Source organism: Brachyistius frenatus, unplaced genomic scaffold (assembly GCF_029030835.1).
Source record: "Brachyistius frenatus isolate BFR_SWC_R1_liver_20210118 unplaced genomic scaffold, ASM2903083v1 Contig_72, whole genome shotgun sequence".
NCBI lineage: Eukaryota > Metazoa > Chordata > Actinopteri > Embiotocidae > Brachyistius > Brachyistius frenatus.
Window position 1 is genome coordinate 1,961,114 of NW_027210671.1, and position 18,643 is coordinate 1,979,756.

The 18,643-nt window shown below is 41.0% G+C and overlaps 2 protein-coding genes across 3 annotated transcripts; both read left to right on the forward strand.

Moving 5' to 3' along the window:
- Positions 1 to 5,027: 5,027 nt before the first annotated feature.
- LOC138626321 (bifunctional methylenetetrahydrofolate dehydrogenase/cyclohydrolase 2, mitochondrial-like) lies at positions 5,028 to 15,099 on the forward strand. 2 transcript variants are annotated; one of them, XM_069707891.1, is made up of 8 exons: positions 5,028 to 5,194; positions 6,398 to 6,582; positions 6,726 to 6,848; positions 7,142 to 7,294; positions 9,207 to 9,314; positions 11,920 to 12,012; positions 14,175 to 14,300; positions 14,508 to 15,099. In XM_069707891.1, exons 1-8 carry the CDS (start codon positions 5,052 to 5,054, stop codon positions 14,621 to 14,623), a joined length of 1,047 nt encoding a protein of 348 aa, XP_069563992.1. In that variant the 5' UTR covers positions 5,028 to 5,051; the 3' UTR covers positions 14,624 to 15,099. The 2 variants fall into 2 exon arrangements, with proteins under 2 accessions (XP_069563992.1, XP_069563991.1); XM_069707890.1 differs by lacking the exons at positions 14,175 to 14,300; positions 14,508 to 15,099 and adding an exon at positions 13,902 to 14,157 and having other exon boundaries at positions 5,035 to 5,194.
- Positions 15,100 to 15,358: 259 nt separating this feature from the next.
- Positions 15,359 to 17,520, forward strand: epgn (epithelial mitogen homolog (mouse)). Its single transcript, XM_069707889.1, has 5 exons — positions 15,359 to 15,482; positions 15,757 to 15,876; positions 16,383 to 16,503; positions 16,692 to 16,841; positions 17,089 to 17,520. Exons 1-5 carry the CDS (start codon positions 15,449 to 15,451, stop codon positions 17,141 to 17,143), a joined length of 480 nt encoding a protein of 159 aa, XP_069563990.1. The 5' UTR covers positions 15,359 to 15,448; the 3' UTR covers positions 17,144 to 17,520.
- Positions 17,521 to 18,643: the final 1,123 nt, after the last annotated feature.

The following is an 18,643-nucleotide window of genomic DNA, read 5'->3' on the forward strand; positions in this document are numbered from 1 at the left end:
ACATGTGCAGCTGACAACTCTTAAGATACATATAAATCTATCAGTCTGCAGGTCAATAGAAATAAAGGGCCAGTTAATGCCCTTTTTTTTTTTTCTGCCCATGAAAACACAAAGAGAACTGAGTGTACCTTCTGATCGAGCTATGAGCAAACACACGTTTTTATCCCCTTATAGACAGTTTTCATTGTGGATTATGTATATGGTTTATGGACCTGTGCCGTAAAGAATCCGACTGTCATTTTGGTGGAAAATTGGTTATTTGACCATAATTTTAATAAATTGCGAGAGGAGTGTAAATTGATTGTGATGACTAAGTGAACGGTGATGTTTACCCTGCCTACATATTGCTATCTATTATGACTGTGGCCACGTGCGCGCGGCATGAATGTGTTACGTAACCGGTGGAGCCAGTCATCAACAGCGGGTGGGAGGGAGGGAGGGAGGGAGGAGGGGTCGTTTGGAGGGTAATTAAACCAACCTCAACAGCAGAGATTTGTTCAATTTCACGGACATTTTGAATAATTTAAACAATAGAAAAGCCCACAGTAAATCTCTTGTAACAACTGTTTCCAATTTGTTATTTTGATTTTCCTCAAGTGGCTTCAGAGTTTTATACAAACATTCCTAGAATTGAATGATGATGTGGGAGCACTAGCGTGTGTAGGATCTGAGGAATAATTTCCCTTTTGATTTTAAGTCAATGCTGGCTCTTGTTGAGACATGACTCCATTCAGCCAGTGGTGGGGCGGAACAACTGACTCTCCAAACCCAGTTTCTCCCACGCCTAGCTGGGCCGGACGATTATTCCACAGTGGATTTACCATTCAGCGCATATAAATTCTTTCACAAGGCCGTAGCCATAACATATTATCAGATAACACCAAAGAGTGTTTAGCCTGTTGGCCAATGCTGACTGCATCCTGACAACACACCACGTCATCGTAATCCTGTGAAATCTTTTAACGGTCTGAGAGCAGATTTAATCAATGCTACAACTCTTTAAAAGCTTGAATAGCAATTTATAAATTCAAAGGCTATTAACAGGGTTGAAAACATTTACAGACATTTAGGTTGTCACATCCCACCCCTCTAAAAGACTGACCAATACACTCACAAGCGGGTAAACCACTTTATGTTGCCAGTTTGCTGCACAAGCGTGTTTCTGAGTCAATAACCTAAAGTCTGCACCAAACCTATGTGTTGGTGCAGACTTGGATAAGATCGAAATGAATGAAAACACATTGCTCGGGTGTGATTCCACCAACTAGAAAGTGTCTAATTCTGGATAAAATTGCACTGCAACATACCTCGGGGTGAAATTGTGTCTGACACATATAAAGATTATATGGATCATCTAAATAGTCTTATCTTGGTTGTCTCTACAAATTCGTCCTCTAACTTAAAAAAAATAAAAAAAATCACGTTATAAGAAAAGACTTCAAATCATCTTATTTAATTCCGTAATTCAAGTAATGCAATCTTGTTCAAAAGATTGGTCTAACTCTTTTTTTTCACGGCAACACTTGTCAACCAAATACTAAGGGGTCACCATCTTGTGCCTCCAATGTACTGTCTGCTCTCTGACAGTCACACAACAAATATCACATCTCCATCACAGTTTCAGGAAATTGATCTTCTTTGTTCCTGCTTTGCTGGAGTCTTCTCATTCTATGTTCAGTTCCATTCGGCAACTGTGCAGAACTATTCACTGCAGTCTGCTTTGTTACAACACACAAGCACCAAATCTTAAAAAAGAAAAAGGATAGTTCAGAGTTACATGTAACCTATGGACTTGTAAACAGAAAAGGTACGTAAAAGACATTGATTAAGTGAACTGCAGCTTTTCTTTTGTCAGAATGGATAATGCGTACATTCTCCACCAGCCTCGTGTCCAGGCAGGCCTGGCTGGGCGTGGTGTTTGCCGCATTTTCTGAATGCACACACCCACTACTCAAACAAACCTTTACTCTAAATACGTCATCATGCAGTATAATCTTTGTGGCATCTTAAAATCAACAAATTTCTTTCATACTGTAATTATAAGAATATCTAAACCAAACATGATTCAGAATCATGTAATACGTACATGTTTTTACGGGCATCTTTTGATCCCAGGCATCCAATGTTGAATCTACATTTTCAATTTTACCAGTTGTTTATAATTCATTGGGTTTTTTTTCTCTTCACTCTCTTCCTATGCTTACAAACTTTCTTTATTTGAACTTTTTAACACCAACACACTGGAATCCAATCGCATAATGCACACTACTGTGAGCTGGATTGTTTAGTTCGTACTGGAACGGTTACCATAGCGTTACGTGCAGTATATATCTGACTCGCTGGTTCATGTTAGTTTGCCAGCTCATGTACTTTGGTTGACTTATTTTGGCAATGGGTAGAACTGAATTGAACATTGGCATGTTGTCACCATGGCTGCAGAGGAACATTCGCATTCATTTGGAGCTGAATGCTGACTTGGCCACTTGATGAATGTAATGGTCACCATGAGGGGGTTCCATGACTGCAGTGGTATTAGTGAACTGGCACAGACCAATTTATGTTAGATTATTATTTGTATTGTATGTAAATATTCATTCTTTGTGTTCTATTTTGGTTTAATGGAAATATCTATTACTTCATGCGGTCTTGGTCCCCCCCCCTAGTAGAGAAGGTATAAAAGGCAGCAAGATGCTTTTAGTGTTTGCGATTGTCTCATGGTGCACATAAATGCCAATATTAGTGCTCTGAATTTGACATCAGTCTCAAGCCTCTCTGTCAACAATTTAGAACCACCGACAGTCAAATTGTCAATGACTATAAATGCAATCATTTCTTTTTTTTTTTATAGTTCCTCTTATATGTTTATTAGATACAGAGCCAGTCTCACATGTGAAAAGTGTCATGTGTGGTTTAAATTCAATTAACGTGACACAGGCACACTAGAACTGGAGATATTTCTCATGTGAAATATAAAATGTTATCCATGTGTGAACATAAATGGTTATCGCATGCAAAATAACATTTCACATAGGATGACATCATTGCAAAAGTTGTGTGGGCATATATTGTGTGGTTTTCACATTTTACATTTTATGTTTAATGATACTATCTCACATGTGAAATTTTCCAAAGCGGCGAACTCTTGTTTGTGAATTTATCATGCAAGTTTACACTGAAAACATGAATTTGATATGTGGTGTTTTTGTTCATCAATGCTATAGAACTTATTTTCCTTTTTTTTTAACAGGAAGATACCTCTGACAGATCCAGACTCAGAGGCATGCAGCTATATGCCATAACAGGTTGGGCTGAGGGGAGAGCTCTGGAGCCTGAGAAAGATACAGAGCAACAGAGGACAGAGGAACAAACTACAGAAGACACAAAGTTGTAGGCGCTTGTTCCACAGGAGATGGGCCTGATTAATGCTAGCCTGCCATTTTGGTTTTGGAAACTCTGAACCCTAAGTAGACCTGAGCTGTGGGACAAAATGTTCACATTGAACACCAACAATAATGTCCACTTTTCCAATCTTTTGCTATCTGTATACTTAATATGCGGGTATTGGGACAACAATTACAGACTTGATTAAATATTGCAAAAGCGATACGAGATAGGATATGAACCCCAAAAGACAAGCTTGTATAGTATGGGATAACTGGTTTTGTTAAACCACCAACTTTTTAATAATATCCTTGTTCCCTGTAGGGAGCGTAACAACACACTCTGGAGCTCTCTTCTTGGACTTTACAGACTGTAAACTTCCATGTAAATGGATCATCACATATTACACAGAGATGAGATTTGTACTATATAATCTGAGTGCACAAGCAATGCTGATTTTTTTTTTTCTACCTCTGAAATTTCCAGTATTTTGAATGGACCTTACACAGTTCAGTTAATACACTAAATATTTGCTTCCATCTTGTGGCAAAACATGGCATAGCTCTAACACTCACTGCGTTTCATTATATAATTAAACTGCATGTGCATAGGAGCCCAGGGACCACACACTTTTCTTCTGTCAAGGATGTACAATGTACAGATTTCATCTCACCTAGCCATCTATTGATTTACATTTTAATAAATGATTTGCACCGGAGGATCTGACTCTTATCTATCTTTTATCTTGTCCTTTCTAGGCCATTAGGGCAATTATTTCAATTCATTCACTGTTATGCAAAAGAGGGAATATATATAGTTACATAAATCAGACTTCCCTTGATATATTCTATACAACTGCACATCCTCCATGAGAAGCAACAGAATTTAATCAAAATATGCACACCAAAATGTGTGTGTATGTTTGCATGTCGATTGTTTAATCCATACAAAAACCAAAGTGTAAAAATTACAGGCTGTGATTTAACAGGGAGTTGTGTGTCAGACTATTTCTCATAGGACAGGGACTTCCTGAGCTTAATTTGTGATGTTTAGAGATACCAGAGGTGGATTTTGTTGTCTTTGAGGAGAGTCAGGCCGGCTGCTTCTCCATTTACTGTCTTTATGTTAAGTTAAACTCACCAGCTGCTGGTGGTAGCTTAATATTTACCTTCACAAATATTAGAGCCATGGATCTCCTCGTCCACTGCTTTGCCAAAAAGCAAATTAGTGTATTCAAAATGTGTTGAACTAGCCTACTTCTTGAACAGGTTGTTGTATGCTGACACAGCATATTACACATATTACATCACATTAAGATGTTCCATCCAGAAAATAATCCCCCCAATACAAAGTGGTGCGAGCCCCTTGGCCTCCACGGGACACATCAAGGAACCAAGCAGAACTAGTTTTAGGTTTCACTTGAATTTACCTGAGAATCTTTGAGTAAATGTAGGATATTTAGTTACTCCACAACAGGCATGCGCCTTACAGAAGCTCTATTTTCACACCTCTCCCTCTGAAGCCTGTATGTTGTGTGTGTGCAGCGCAGCCGCTCATTCATTCACCATCAGCTGCATCTCCCGGCCCCGCCCCCCTCTCGCGCACGCCCACGCGCACGACGCACACACACGCTCTTCGGCACGCACACACACACACGCACACACACAAACATGGCGGCCTCTGTTTCACCGCTTCGCTCCTCCTTCAGGATTTGTAGCCCGTTAACGGCGCACCATCACTGTTGCCGGGCTAAACTGCGGACGCATAGAAAATGCGACAGTCAGAGGAGACACCTGCACCTGTCGGCGACGAGGTAAAAACAAACAAACAAACAACGTCGGCCGTGTTTGATTTCCCTGTTTAATAAGACGGGGGGGGGGGGGGGGGTAGTACCGTGTCACGTGTCAGAGGATGGTGATTGACAGCAGGTGGAGAGGGCAGGGTTAGCGGACGTTACTCTCCGTTGACGGGACGTCAACTGAAAAGTCTTAATTTACCCGATAACGTTTGTCTGTAAACGTGTCAGAGTGACGTAACCGTCCCGCAGCTTCGCCGGTTGCAGTTGGTGACCGTTTGGTGACCGTTGGCTGCCGCTCGAGGACGGTTAGGTAACATCAACGTGGACCGCCGGTGATGATAATAATAATAATAATAATAATAATAATAATAATAATAATTGACTTTAACACCGCAGTCATGTAGCTGGACGTGATTAACACGCAGGGCTGTCACTGTTTAAAACAACAACAACAACAAGTATAGGGGACATTTTTTTATTTCAGTCGGAGGACATGAGAAGAGTAACGTAACGCTCGTTCGTTACTTTCGTTACTTTAGTTACTTGCAGCTCCGAAGATGACCTGCTTGTTCTTCAGAAGAAACCAGCGGACCGGACTTCATCTGAGCCCGACACAATAGTTCAACAAGGTTTTACTTAATTCATAGTTTTTTCTGGGGGGAAAAGAAGAGAAAGAGGGTTAGGACAAATGTAGAAAACAGTTATGTGTCAGTTAAAAGAGTCAAATTATTGACTAGTTTATAATAATGAACTACAAGAGTGCAGTAATATTTATGCTTGTTTGTCTGTTTCAGACTTATCCAGTGGTGCTTTTTATTATATTATATATATGTTGTTGTTGTTGTTGTTGTGTATCACACTGCTGTTTGTTCATTGTTGTGTTTTAACGTAAACTGAGAGACGCAGGGCTGGAAATATTTGTCAACTATTCAAGAACTAATGAGAAAATAATTATATTTTCAGAACCGAATGAATGAATTATCACAGTAGTTACACTGTTTTTGGTACTTAAATAAAAAATAAATAAATGAAGTAGTAGTTTTGGTTGAACGAAGGACATTTTAAGACGTTACTTTAGGTCTCCTCTCTACTGTATGTTCATATTTAATTGACCAGACACTTGATCGGTGAAATATCAATTAGAGTATCTACATGGTGCTGTTTCTACGTGTATTAATATGTCTTTTTTTTTAATGTCTTTATAATGTCCCTCTCCAGGCATGCTGCCGTGGTGATTTCGGGGACAGAGCTGGCTCGTCAGCTCCACAGAGAAATCCAGCGTGATGTGGAAGAGCTGGTTGCTCAGGGCAACGTGAGACCCCACCTGGGAGTGGTCCTGGTGGGGGACGACCCGGCCAGTCGCACCTATGTCAGGAACAAGACCCGCGCAGCCAGCATCCTGGGTCAGAGACCAGCAGCGCACACATTCATGAACACTGTGTTATTGAAGCACGCGGGATGCACGTGGATGAACACGGCAAATAATGTAGTGTGTGTCACACAACGCGGACACATTTTGAGCCTGTGATGTGTACGCGCTCTGCAGGTATTTCCAGTGACACGGTGGTGCGGCCGAGCTCGGTGTCCCAGGAAGAGCTGCTGGAGCTGATTGACAAGATGAACCGTGACTGGAGGGTCAGCGGCCTCTTGGTGCAGCTGCCGCTTCCTGGTAAACAAAGGCGCCACAGCTGCAGATGGGGTTTCCACACTGACATCAAAGTTAACCAATGTTGACTGGTCTTTTTACTGCAATTTGTGCGGCTGCTGTACACAGTGTGTTCCAAAAAAACGGGGCTTGTTTTCATAAACATCGTGGGAAACAAAGCAAGAAACATACTTATGGACATATAGAACAGCATGCAGTGAATGTGTAGAGTCTAGCAACGAACAATTACTCTTTATGTCCCATGTTTTACACTCATAATCTCATTAAGCATCTGTTCTACGCTCTCTCCTCCCAAGAGCACATCAACGAGCGGGCGGTGTGCAACGCTATCGCTCCAGAGAAGGATGTGGATGGCTTCCATATTGTGAACATCGGGAAGCTGTGCCTGGACCAGAGATCCATGGTACCTGCCACACCTGCAGCTGTCTGGGAGATCATCAAAAGAGCAGGTAAACCATCAGATGCTCTTCAGCTCATTCACTCATGTCCAAATTGATTTCAACTTTTAACTTGCTGCAAACAAGTAATCCCCTGAAGATCAGTTAAATTGAACGGAGTTATTATGGTATTACAGTGAAGGAAATCATCATTTGATCCGGTGCCGATTTTGTAAGTTTGCCCGCTGACAAAGAAATGAACGGTCTATAATTGTAATGGTAGGTTTATTTTAACAGTGAGAGACAGAATATCAAAATAAAAATCCAGAAAATCACATCATATAAAAGTTATAAATTGATTTGCATTTGATTGTGTGAAATACATGTTTTCACATGTAACTCTCAGTATCGAGAATCCTTCAGATTTTTATTGTTCCATGTTTTCCTGAAACAGGTGAAAGTAACTTGAAATAAAGCTGTAATGCTTTAAATTTAGCACACTTTTACTTTTTCTTTCTTTTCTTTTTTTTTTTTTTTTACTTCAAATAAAACATTAGGAGTGAGTTGTTATTCCGTGTGTGTGGTGATTAGATGTGGGATTTAGTTTCTGGCTGTAGGTAGAGATGCTATAGGTAATAAAATAACAGGAGGAGAAAACCGGCTGGCATGGAGAAGAACTGGTTGGTTGCCTTACTGATCAAACCCACAAGGAGGTGCTGTTCTTCACAGACAAGCAGAGCTGCACCTTCAGTCAAACCTGGCAGCTGATCTGGTTGGTTCACCTCAGGCATTAGTTGTTGCTGAGAAAGCTGCCAAGAGGGCTGGGAGGGTCCTTGTTTATGTTGGAGGCTTTTTTGGATGTTGTGTTTATGATGATTGTGATAAGTACCCACTATAAAGAAGTGAGAGACCTTGATGGCTCTTTTCAACATGTGAATTCTTGCAGTTCCTTTTCCCAAGCGATGTTGAAACTACTTAGGAAGCTTTCTACAGCCCCTTTGTAGAAAGGGTTCGGTTCAGGGTGACAGATGTCCATTTACACATTAACACCACAGGCAGTATGTATAGCAATTACATATTTTGAGTTTGGAGTGATGCCGAAGATAATATGTCCTGACACAGCTGAATAGAAGTGTTTAATAACGTGTCTCTGTGGATGTGTGGCGTCCCAGAGCCTCAGAAACAGCATGCAGCCCCTTCTTCCTCATCTCCTCTGGAATTTCTTTTGATTTTGTCATAGTCTGCTACTGCTCACATCATTAAGCCACTTCATAGTCCAGAAGTGGTCTATTTAAGTGATGTCCAGTTCGTCTTTGCTTTATGTTTTGTTTGATTATCTCTTTTAGTACGAGATACACACAAAAATAGAAATCTAGAGGGGGTTGTTTACTTTTTTAGAGCACTAAGATTTCTCAAAAATGTTTTTTTGAAGCTTACTATCCTTTTCTTTTTTATGGCACTTTCAGGATACTCAGATTTCTGAGTTTTGAATCGATTGAACATATTGATTATGAAAGCTGAGCTATCATACCTGTGTCACAGAGACTTCATGTAAAAGTGACTAAAGAAGTCAGTAAATGAATGAAACTCAGGTAAGATTTTATTGTAACTTTCTTCACAGACTCTTATAATTTTGTAGCTTTTCAGTTGACAACATGACTGGACAGCTTCTCTCTACATATACTTATCAGCATCAGTTATAATTGCCTTGTGTACGCATACCTGTCCCCCCCACTATCAATCAATTGGATGACTTTTGTGTCAGCTAACAATAGGATGTATAATTGTTAGAGGCTGTGCAGCAGCTGGCAGAATAACCTCCCTCCACATGCCTGTCTGATCATTTTAAAGATGAAACACAGCTTCAGGCTCTCGTGATATTTTGTTTATTTAACAATTTGACTTCTCACATGATGGTGTTTGTCCTCGCCTCAGATTTAACACGTTCTAAAACATATTTCTCCCCGTGTGTGTCTTTGTGCAGGTATTGAGACTGTGGGGAAAAATGTCCTGGTCGCCGGTCGCTCTAAAAACGTTGGAATGCCCATCGCTATGTTGCTGCACACTGATCGCAACCATGAACGCCCCGGCGGTGAGAGAGAGAGAGAGAGAGAGAGAGAGAGAGAGAGAGAGAGAGAGAGTGTGTGTGTGTGTGTGTGTGTGTGTGTGTGTGTGTGTGTGTGTGTGTGTGTGTGTGTGTGTGTGTGTGTGTGTGTGTGTGTGTTCTCAGTTGAAAAAAGGATATTGCACCATCTTGGCTTTCCCTGGAAGGTATTGCGCTTTTATCGGGATATGATATATGATATAACGTGGCTTTAATGACTCCTCACCTTTTTATTCAAACAAAAAAATGCTGATGCAGGTCCTGCTGGAGAGGAAAAAACCAGGGAGTGTGAAGGAAAAGCACAGGCCGAGACTTTGGGCACGGTGCACCGCCAGGTGACGGATCTGCTCCTTATAAGGTTGCAGGAAGGAGGGATGGGGTTTGGAAAGGCATTGCAGGTTTAAGATGAAGCAACGAGATATGCTCGAGATGTCAAAGTACAGCAGGATTACAGGTCAGATTAACACAACAGGGTAAATTACTCGGTCACGGATGTATGCCAAGAAAAAGTACATTAAAGATCGAGATTAAAACGTAGCGGTGGTCCCTGCTGTACGTTGCCATGGAGATACGTTAGGAAATACTTTTGTTTATCCACGTGGAGAAAGTTGCTTTGAAGGGCTTTGCCATAGATTCAGGTCGCTTGGCTTTGCGAAGGTGTCGGATCCAGATCCAGTTCATGGACGTCTCAACCAGTTTGGGTGTCAAACGCCTCAAAAGAGAAGCACCTTTAAGTTTCCAAGAATGTTCAGAAACAAATGAGGAAATAAATGAAATCTGCAGGAAAATAAACAACCTGCATGAGGCTGCAACAGATATTCATGAATCCATTACTAAGTTTGAACGTAGAGTCCTTTTTAACTTCCTACTAAACAAATTCAAACAAGTGATTTAACAAATTGGGTTGTCTTATTTAGTAAAGACTTTCGAAGCGTGTAAATCAGTTGCCAGGAAAGTTCTACTGACACGTCGGATCGACAGCAATGAACTGATGTAAACAAGACGCGTGGAGCATCACGAGCTGGATAACTTTCCAAACATACAGTTTACAGTTTTGACGCGCAAAAGATTTCGATTTTGCAATTGTAGATATTTGTTTTATTTACCGGGATGAACGGGGACGTGTGTCGTAAGTTAGTAAGTTGTACTTGTACAGTTTAGACTGAGCAGGATTCATTTGGTCGAACGTTGTACACCGTTTCATACTTTGCGGTACGCTGCGTTTTATTTTTTTTGCGACAGCTCTTTTGAGATTTACATTATTATCAAAATGCATTTCTTACGTCTCGGGTGACATGGTTCAACAACAACGCATGTCACCCATGTTACTCTACACTACCACCGGGTCAGTGCAAGTTTTGTCAGGAGATTGACAGCTGCACTATAATTCCTCGCAGTTACCTGGAAAAATATTGAATAACCAAGTTGTGTAAGAACTTGCTTGTTAGGTGCAACCCCTGGTTTTGATTTAGCGATGAGTAAAGCGGCAGTTTGAGCGAATGTGCAGCCGTCTACGCCTCAGTTGAGAGCGACACGCATATCGTACACGCTTACGTCAAACACCGTGCTGGGGACTCTCGTGTGATGCAGCGCGTTTGACGCAATCAACACAGCCCATGTCGTATGACCACGGATTTATGGGATGGTTCAGCTCGTTCGGAGGTAGTGCATTCTTTCTACCTTCTCCTCATAATGTGTTTAGTTTTCTTTACTTCCACTCAGTCAAGTGTCTGTGATTTAATACCGTGCTTCGCTATTATGTCAAAACTTTTATGAAATCCAACTTTGTCCATGTTTGAAACTTGGACTGAACTGTCCCTTGAAAGACCGGGCTGTGTGGGGGAGGAACTGAATGTGCAGCGACACTTAATGGTGAGGCTACGAAGTTGATGAAGAGGATACCAAGCACACCCGGTGTACGCGTTTACTTCTCTCCAAGAAATAAATGGTTTCTGTCCACGAAAGGAAGTCAAATCCCCCTCAATGTGACTGTGTAGAAAGATTTATGTCCCCACAACATGACTAACACGAGCACACACACACACATTTCATCAGGTATGCGACCTGCAGCTCGGAGGCGTTGGGACTTGCCCTTCCTTCCCTTTCGTTCTTATCTTCCCAGAATTCCTCCTTTCTGATGTCGCTCCACACCTGCTTTACTGGTCCCAGTGCAGCTGTGAGTTACATCACTACGTAAAGACCAGTCAGCACCAGTGGTGTGTTTCCTCATTGTGTAATTACGGACTAAAGCAAGTGTCCTGACCACCTGCTGCTGCCAGTAGAGCTGTATGAGAGCAACAGTAATGTAACAGGAAGAAAGGATTATGCGCACCTTCCAACACACAGACGACCCGGATGAATGTACTCAAGAGTCAATTACATCCAGCCGGTCCTGAGATGTGTGCTTTGGTAACGAGTGCCCATAGATATAAAACAATACAATAAATGCAAATGGGTTTTTAAATGCGTCAGCAGTTTCCAGAGCTGCTTCAACAGTAAACCGCTTTAAAAGAGACATTTCAAGCTGATGTCTGCGATGTATTGTTTTGTTTTATTTTGGGAGAATTAATCCTCCCTCTTTTCCCCCCCTCAGGCGACGCCACGGTGACCATTGCCCACAGATGTACACCGAGGGAACGTCTGAAAGAGCTAACCAGCCTGGCTGACATCATTATTGCAGCTGCAGGTACTTTCACCTCAGGACAGCAGTCAGACGCACACCTGTCTCATGTCAAAGTCACACGTCTGATATCCTGAGAGACGTCTTTGAAATGATATGATGATACAAAACCGTGCACAGGGTGTCACATCATATCTATCGACTCACAGTTATTGTCATTATCCATTAATCCACCAACTTATTTCTCAAGTCATCATTCGGTTTATAAATGTAAAGGAAATGTAGTGAAAAATTACGAGCGTGGTTTTCTTTACGTCCTGTTCGTCCAACCAACAGTGAAAACTGAGAACGCGATACGAGTTAAACAATGAATCGATTAACAATATAGTTAAGGATTCCTTTTTTAATTTTTTTTTTTTATCAACAAATAAATGAATCTATTAAAGGTTTGACCTGTCAGCTCATCTGTAATTTGTATCAAGCAGAATCATTTTTTCTAAATATGGTATTTAATCAAATTCTGCCCAGTGTTTTTGCACTGGATTTGAAAGTGGATCGTAAATGTGCTTCATGGAAGTGTATCTGTTTCTACTGTAAATGTTGAATCCATAATAGACTAATTGTACTTGTCTGTTGTATTTTCAGTACAACCGATTCCAATAAGTACATCAGGTCAAAGATGAGGCCAGTGATAGCTGTATAGTTTATCATTATTTTCACTTCCTCTTTCATGAGATTTGCACATAAATTAAAGAGAAGTTATTCTTTTTTTCACGGTGTTACTGAGGCAGTTTTGACCTCCAGTGTCGAATCCTTAAATCAGTGTCGGATGACTTTGTGGCCTGTTATTGCAAGAACAGGGAGAGATGATGAAAAGTGCTTTCCAGCCCTCACTTGAAAATAATCTCGTTGGAACCTAAAATATAATCATCTGTCAAGCTTCTGCATATTTTCCTGATAAAATGATCCGTCCGTGGTCGCAGATGACAAACGTTCATTCTGAACAACAGTGAGTTGTAGCAGCAGGAATGTGAGACCGTCAATCGGAGCAACGCAGCAATATGTGTTGCAAGACTCTTGAGTAACATGATAGCGTAAGGGCTGCCCTGTTCTACTCCTTTCATAAGAAATGAGCTTTTTTTTTTCTCAAGAAAAGCATTTCTTGGATAAGGGCAGCGGATTTTCTTTTGTCTGCGGCCAAAATCACTTTTCAGAGATCTTCATTCTGAGCCGAAGGTTTTTGCAGGATTCTTCTGGGGTATAATGTGACCGGAAACAACTTTTCCTCCAAAGATGTTCCTCATCTCTTTAGAGATCTTAAAGGGTGAATTAAAGGCAAAACTGAAAATATGCCACCCTGCCTCCAACACTCATCCAGTCCCTGAAAACCCTGCTGTATCATGTTGAGTTTTGCAGCCACAGCGAGTTGTATTAAGGATCTTCCGGTACAGAAATAATTTGTCCGTTTTCATACTTCAATTTTCAATGTTCAGCTCGATGCGCTGCGGGAGTTAGAGAGACTGTCCCTCAACAAGGCACCAGTTTGCAAGAATCGTTGCTGACCTGCTTGAAAAATGAATCACTTTTGAGCACATGTCCCAAAAACAAAAACAAATAGTCAGCACCTGGTGAAAGTGGTCAACTGCCTGAATATCCTGGAGCTCCACACGCCTTCAAAACCCTCCCATTCAGACATCAGTCCTTTTGGTCATTAGATTAATTGTAATTTCAGGAATATGCAGCGTTGAAGCACAACATCAACACATGAGAAGGGCCCCTGAGTGTGTCCTCCTGTGTTACCTTATCTTGAGGCTCTGAGTCAAAGTTTTAGATCAAGATGATCTAAGTGGATGTTTTTATACACTAAATGCCCAGAAAATAAAATGAAATTATTTTGTGTACAAAGTCCAAATATTTTTGGCGGTTTAGATTCTGAAGGAGATTCTTTGCTTCAGGACTCCCAGAGACGCCCAGATTGTGCAGCCTGGATCGATACCTGGTGTTGTAAGACAAAGGAAGGACGAGGAGGGTGTAGAAATGTGTCCACCTCCAATGCCAAGACAGCTACTGGACACTGTAGAGGGAACTTAGTTCAACTGTTTTTCTTCACAGTTTCATTGGTGTTTTATGTTTAATGCAAAGCTTTAAAAAAAAAAAAAAAAATCATTAGAAAGATCAAAAGTTAAAAAGTAGTTACCTTCTGTCACCCTTTTGTTTTTTGTGCGCAGGTGTTCCCGGGCTGATCACAGCAGATATGGTCAAAGCGGGCGCAGCGGTCATCGACGTGGGTATAAATCGCATCCAGGATCCTCAGACGGGGAAACTGCGGCTGGTCGGTGACGTGGACTATGAGGGTAAATAAGCATTAAAGCTAATGGGAAATTTCTTGAGAAAATTGGAACATTTATTTGAATGCTGACAGATAAAAAAAAAAAAATAATAATAATACGATTCTTGACTTTCTTGGCTCATTTTCCACCAAAATAAAACGAACAAAAACCGTCAAACTGTCAAAAACCGAATGTTATTTAACTCCAAGTCAATTGTTGGACTCGTTGCAGGAGTGAAGAAGAAAGCAGGTTTCATCACACCCGTTCCTGGAGGCGTTGGTCCAATGACGGTCGCCATGCTGATGAAGAACACTGTGACTGCTGCCCGAAACGCACTGATGCACTAAACACCGACACAACACGAAGCCACTCGCTTTGATGAATGACACGCAGTACAAGCGGCGTACAAACACACACATTGATTTAAATACACACACAAACATCAAATACACTTTTATTTAAACATCCACGAGCTCAAGACTCCATATCTGCTGGGAAACTTACTTGACATTTACTGTGTTTATATGGTTTATTTATTTATTTAAGTTATTTATTTGAGATTTCACTTTTTAAGAATTTAGATTACTATTTTTTCTACTGAAGTCCGTTTGGTTCATTTTGAGCATTCCAGATTCACTGGAAAAGAAATGTTAAATAATGAAATGAAATAATAATAAAAATAAATTAAAAAAAAAAAAAAAGATTCTGTGCCATTACTAGATTAGTTTTCTTTTGATTCCCAAAAATGCATTTTTTTTGTTGTGTGTTTTTTTTTTTTGGCGGGTGGTTGTAGTAGTTATGATGCTGCAGAGGAAGTATTTGGCTTGCGTGGGTTCTTCCAAAGAGGAAACCACATGTAAAGAGCCTCTGTGGAGTCACGTCCACCCCACCCCACCTCCCACCTCCCACCTCCACCAATCTCATCACAACCCTTCAGACTTTGTCTCTGCACGCAGAGTCGGGGCAACTAAAGGAAATGATGCAGGTGGATTTTTTTTTTTTTTTCAAAGGAAACGCTTCTCATTTTTCAAACAATGTGGGCCTCCTTGATTGGCTGTGAACATCTTTTCGGTGGTTGGGATCAGTATTTAAGCTCCGCCAAAGCCTGTTGTCGGTCACACTGCAGGCGGAAGGAAGCCGAGCTGAAAGCATCACCTCTCCAAGACGGCAAGATGTTTACACAAAGACACGCACACCTGCAGACGGGTAAGTTTCTCCTTCGCTCTCTGGTGTCCGCTTTCAAATCAGTGCAACGTTTTTGTACTTTGTTTTACGACTGCAAGTGATGATCAACGTAATCAAGCCACATTGATAGTTCTCGACTTTTAAAGTGGTGCAGCTGACGTGCGCTTTTCATGTAGTCGTAGGCAGTTTGTAAAAGGAGAATCTTCACTTGGAAAACTTGAGTTCTGAAGCACAAAAGACCCAAAAGAGAGCAAAAAAACCCAAACCGTGATGTTTTCCCGTCCATGTCTCGCAGCCCTCCTGTCGGCACTGGCAGTGCAGCTTCTCCTGACCACAGCAGGACAGTCTGCAGCGGTGACCTCTGAAACCACTCCTCTCTCAAATGCATCTCTCGATACCACGCAGCTCGGCAACGGTGAGTGTCTTCAGTCGGACTTTCATGTCGGCTGAGGCGTGACGATCTTTTATCGCTGATGTAGCTGAAATCTGGACAGACTACCGAGTTCAAGATCAGTCTTGTGTAAGCAAACAAGATAACGATGGATCTCCATTGTTGCTTAACGACCACTCGGTGATTAATGTAGCCATCGTACCACCAATGATGAAGATCAATAATTGACAGGTCTCAACTCTGTCCCCAAAAAGAATGTAGGATCAAAATGAAACGAAAGATGAATGAAATCATCACTCACCTAAAAAAAAAAAAAAAGTGTTTGTGTTAAATTTCTAAGTTGATATTCGTTTACAAATGATTGTTTTTCTGTCGTTTTACAATTTCCTCATCAATTTTACACGCTTGATTCATTCATCCATCCGTCGCAGTATTAATAACAGGCGCCCGGTTGATTGACGTTTGTGTTAAAATGTGTGGATATGATTATGACGGCGTGTTTTTGTTGTTGTTGTTCTTCTTCCCTGCAGGCGGCGAAGAGGAACCTCGAGTCCTTCATTCACACAGATCCTGTGGAGGCGAGCACGATGACTACTGTGGCAACGATGGCAAGTGCATGTACCCCCAAGACAGCGACAAACCTTTCTGCATGTAAGCTCCAAAGTGTTACAAGACACAACACGCACGCACACACACACACACACACACAACACACGCCTACTACAGGTGTACCCTGTGTGACCTGATTATGTTACTTATGAGCAGTAAAGTTTTCCACGTGCACATGTTGGTTCGTGTTCCACCTCTGGAATGCACTCTCATGTTTCTCTGCCGTGCAGCTGCACGTCTTCGTACGGAGGACCTCGCTGCCTCTTGATCCAACCGGCTTTATCTCTGCCCGAGGTCGAGAGAGTGATCGGGATCACTGCTGGGGTGTTCATGCTCATCCTCCTCCTGGCCATCATAACCTACTGCTGTGCCTGTAAGAGGTGGGTACCACGGGCTTTCCCTCCACAGTACGGAGGGACATGTACTCTGTGGTTGGAGAATTTAAGCCATAAAACGCGGGTTTAAAAGAGCTCTACCGTCGACTAATAGATCGAGGTTTACAGCTGCTTATGAGTTTATATGTTTGGTATTTTGCCGCATGCTAAAAAAACAGCTGTTTGCTAAATATAAATTGAAGTGTGGCCAACAATAAGAGAACATGTTCTTATTCTGATTCTTCGTTTGCAGGGGTACAAAATCAGCACCACTTATAAAATCTGCACCATCTGCGACTTCGGTGTGACCTCCTCCTCCTCCTCATCGTCATCGTCATCGTCATCGTCATCTTCATCTTCATTATTGTCACCACCACCATCATCATTATCCCCCACCGGAAAAACACATGTGTTATTTTACTGTAAAAAAAACAATGAAGATTATTGAACTTTTCATATGATACATACATTAAAAAAAAGGCCGTTTATCAGTTTGATGTCATTTAAACAAACACACTGTGAAAAGAGGAAATCTGGACGAGGAAAGACCAACTCAATCCGACCTGGTGGTGCCTTCAAAGATAAGAGTGGATAAATATTAGATATTTATTGTAATATAATATTTAAATTAATTTAGTTTCCAATTTATTTAAAGTTTTCTAATAAATAAAAAAATAAAAAAGAAGCATACGAGTTGTGTGAATTCATGAAGAGTGAAGAGTGAACACGCGCACACACACACACACACACACACACACACACACACACACACACACACACACACACACACACACACACACACACACACACTTTTATTGGTTTTGTTAGTGATTAAATGACTCAGCAGGATCAGCAATCACTTTTATTCTGACAGGAGATGCTTCAGTCACCATTTTAATTATATCTGTAGTGTGACACATTGGAATCACGGTTAGCCAAGTATTGTATAAAAATTGATTTATGTCTGTTTGATTTTCACCTATTTGAAGGGATAATACCCACTGATCCGCAGACAAACTGTAAGAGAGTCGTCTATAAACTGAAAAGACTCCCAAAAATCTAATTCAACAACATTTTAACACCTAGTTAATGTGTAAAAGAGCCGCACGCTTAAGACCAAACATGCTCTAACAGCACATCATAGCCACGAAAACAATAATAAACCCTCAAACTGAGTGGATGAGACAAAGTCCATGAGGAAGGTGAATGAGACACTTGTGTAATTTGAATTGTTAAAGTTAATGCTGAGATTACATTTTACAAGTATATCAAACAGGAAACAAAGAGGTACAAATAAACCCAGAGTGCACATCAGGGAGTGTTTGACTGCTTGATGATCCTTTATATCTTATACAGATACTTAGTTGTTTTCTTTCTGCAAGTTATTTATACATTTTTAAAAAGCGAAACATAACGTGAATTTATTTCATATATGCTTTGCAACAAGTTAAAGTGTGTCAACAGGAAATTGCATCTGGCATGTTTTTGCATCGGCAATATCCATCCTTTATTGCCATTATATAATAATACAAATCTGACAGGAGCCAAGACTTCATATTATCTACTTTTTTATACTTTATTTAGCAGGAAACAGCCTATTCTTTACTTTACAGGGTTTATAATGACTTTTACTTGTGGTTGAGTGTGTTTATGTGTACCTACTTTCACTTCAGTAAACCATCTGAATTCTTCCTCCACCGCAGCGTGCCAGTAAAGTATGAAATACGAGTCAACGCTGGACCTCCATCTGAATGTCAAGATTTCTATTCAAAAAGATGACGCAGGCCGCAACCTCCTGCGTTTTGTAA

Excerpts from the sequence above, each read along its gene's own strand:
- LOC138626321 (XM_069707891.1), top strand. The coding sequence starts at position 5,052 with ATGGCGGCCTCTGTTTCACCGCTTCGCTCCTCCTTCAGGATTTGTAGC. Across the intron at positions 6,583-6,725 it reads CCGCGCAGCCAGCATCCTGG|GTATTTCCAGTGACACGGTG; the intron begins GTCAGAGACCAG and ends CGCGCTCTGCAG. Across the intron at positions 7,295-9,206 it reads GGAGATCATCAAAAGAGCAG|GTATTGAGACTGTGGGGAAA; the intron begins GTAAACCATCAG and ends GTCTTTGTGCAG.
- epgn (XM_069707889.1), top strand. The coding sequence starts at position 15,449 with ATGTTTACACAAAGACACGCACACCTGCAGACGG. Across the intron at positions 15,877-16,382 it reads TACCACGCAGCTCGGCAACG|GCGGCGAAGAGGAACCTCGA; the intron begins GTGAGTGTCTTC and ends TCTTCCCTGCAG. Across the intron at positions 16,504-16,691 it reads AGCGACAAACCTTTCTGCAT|CTGCACGTCTTCGTACGGAG; the intron begins GTAAGCTCCAAA and ends TCTGCCGTGCAG.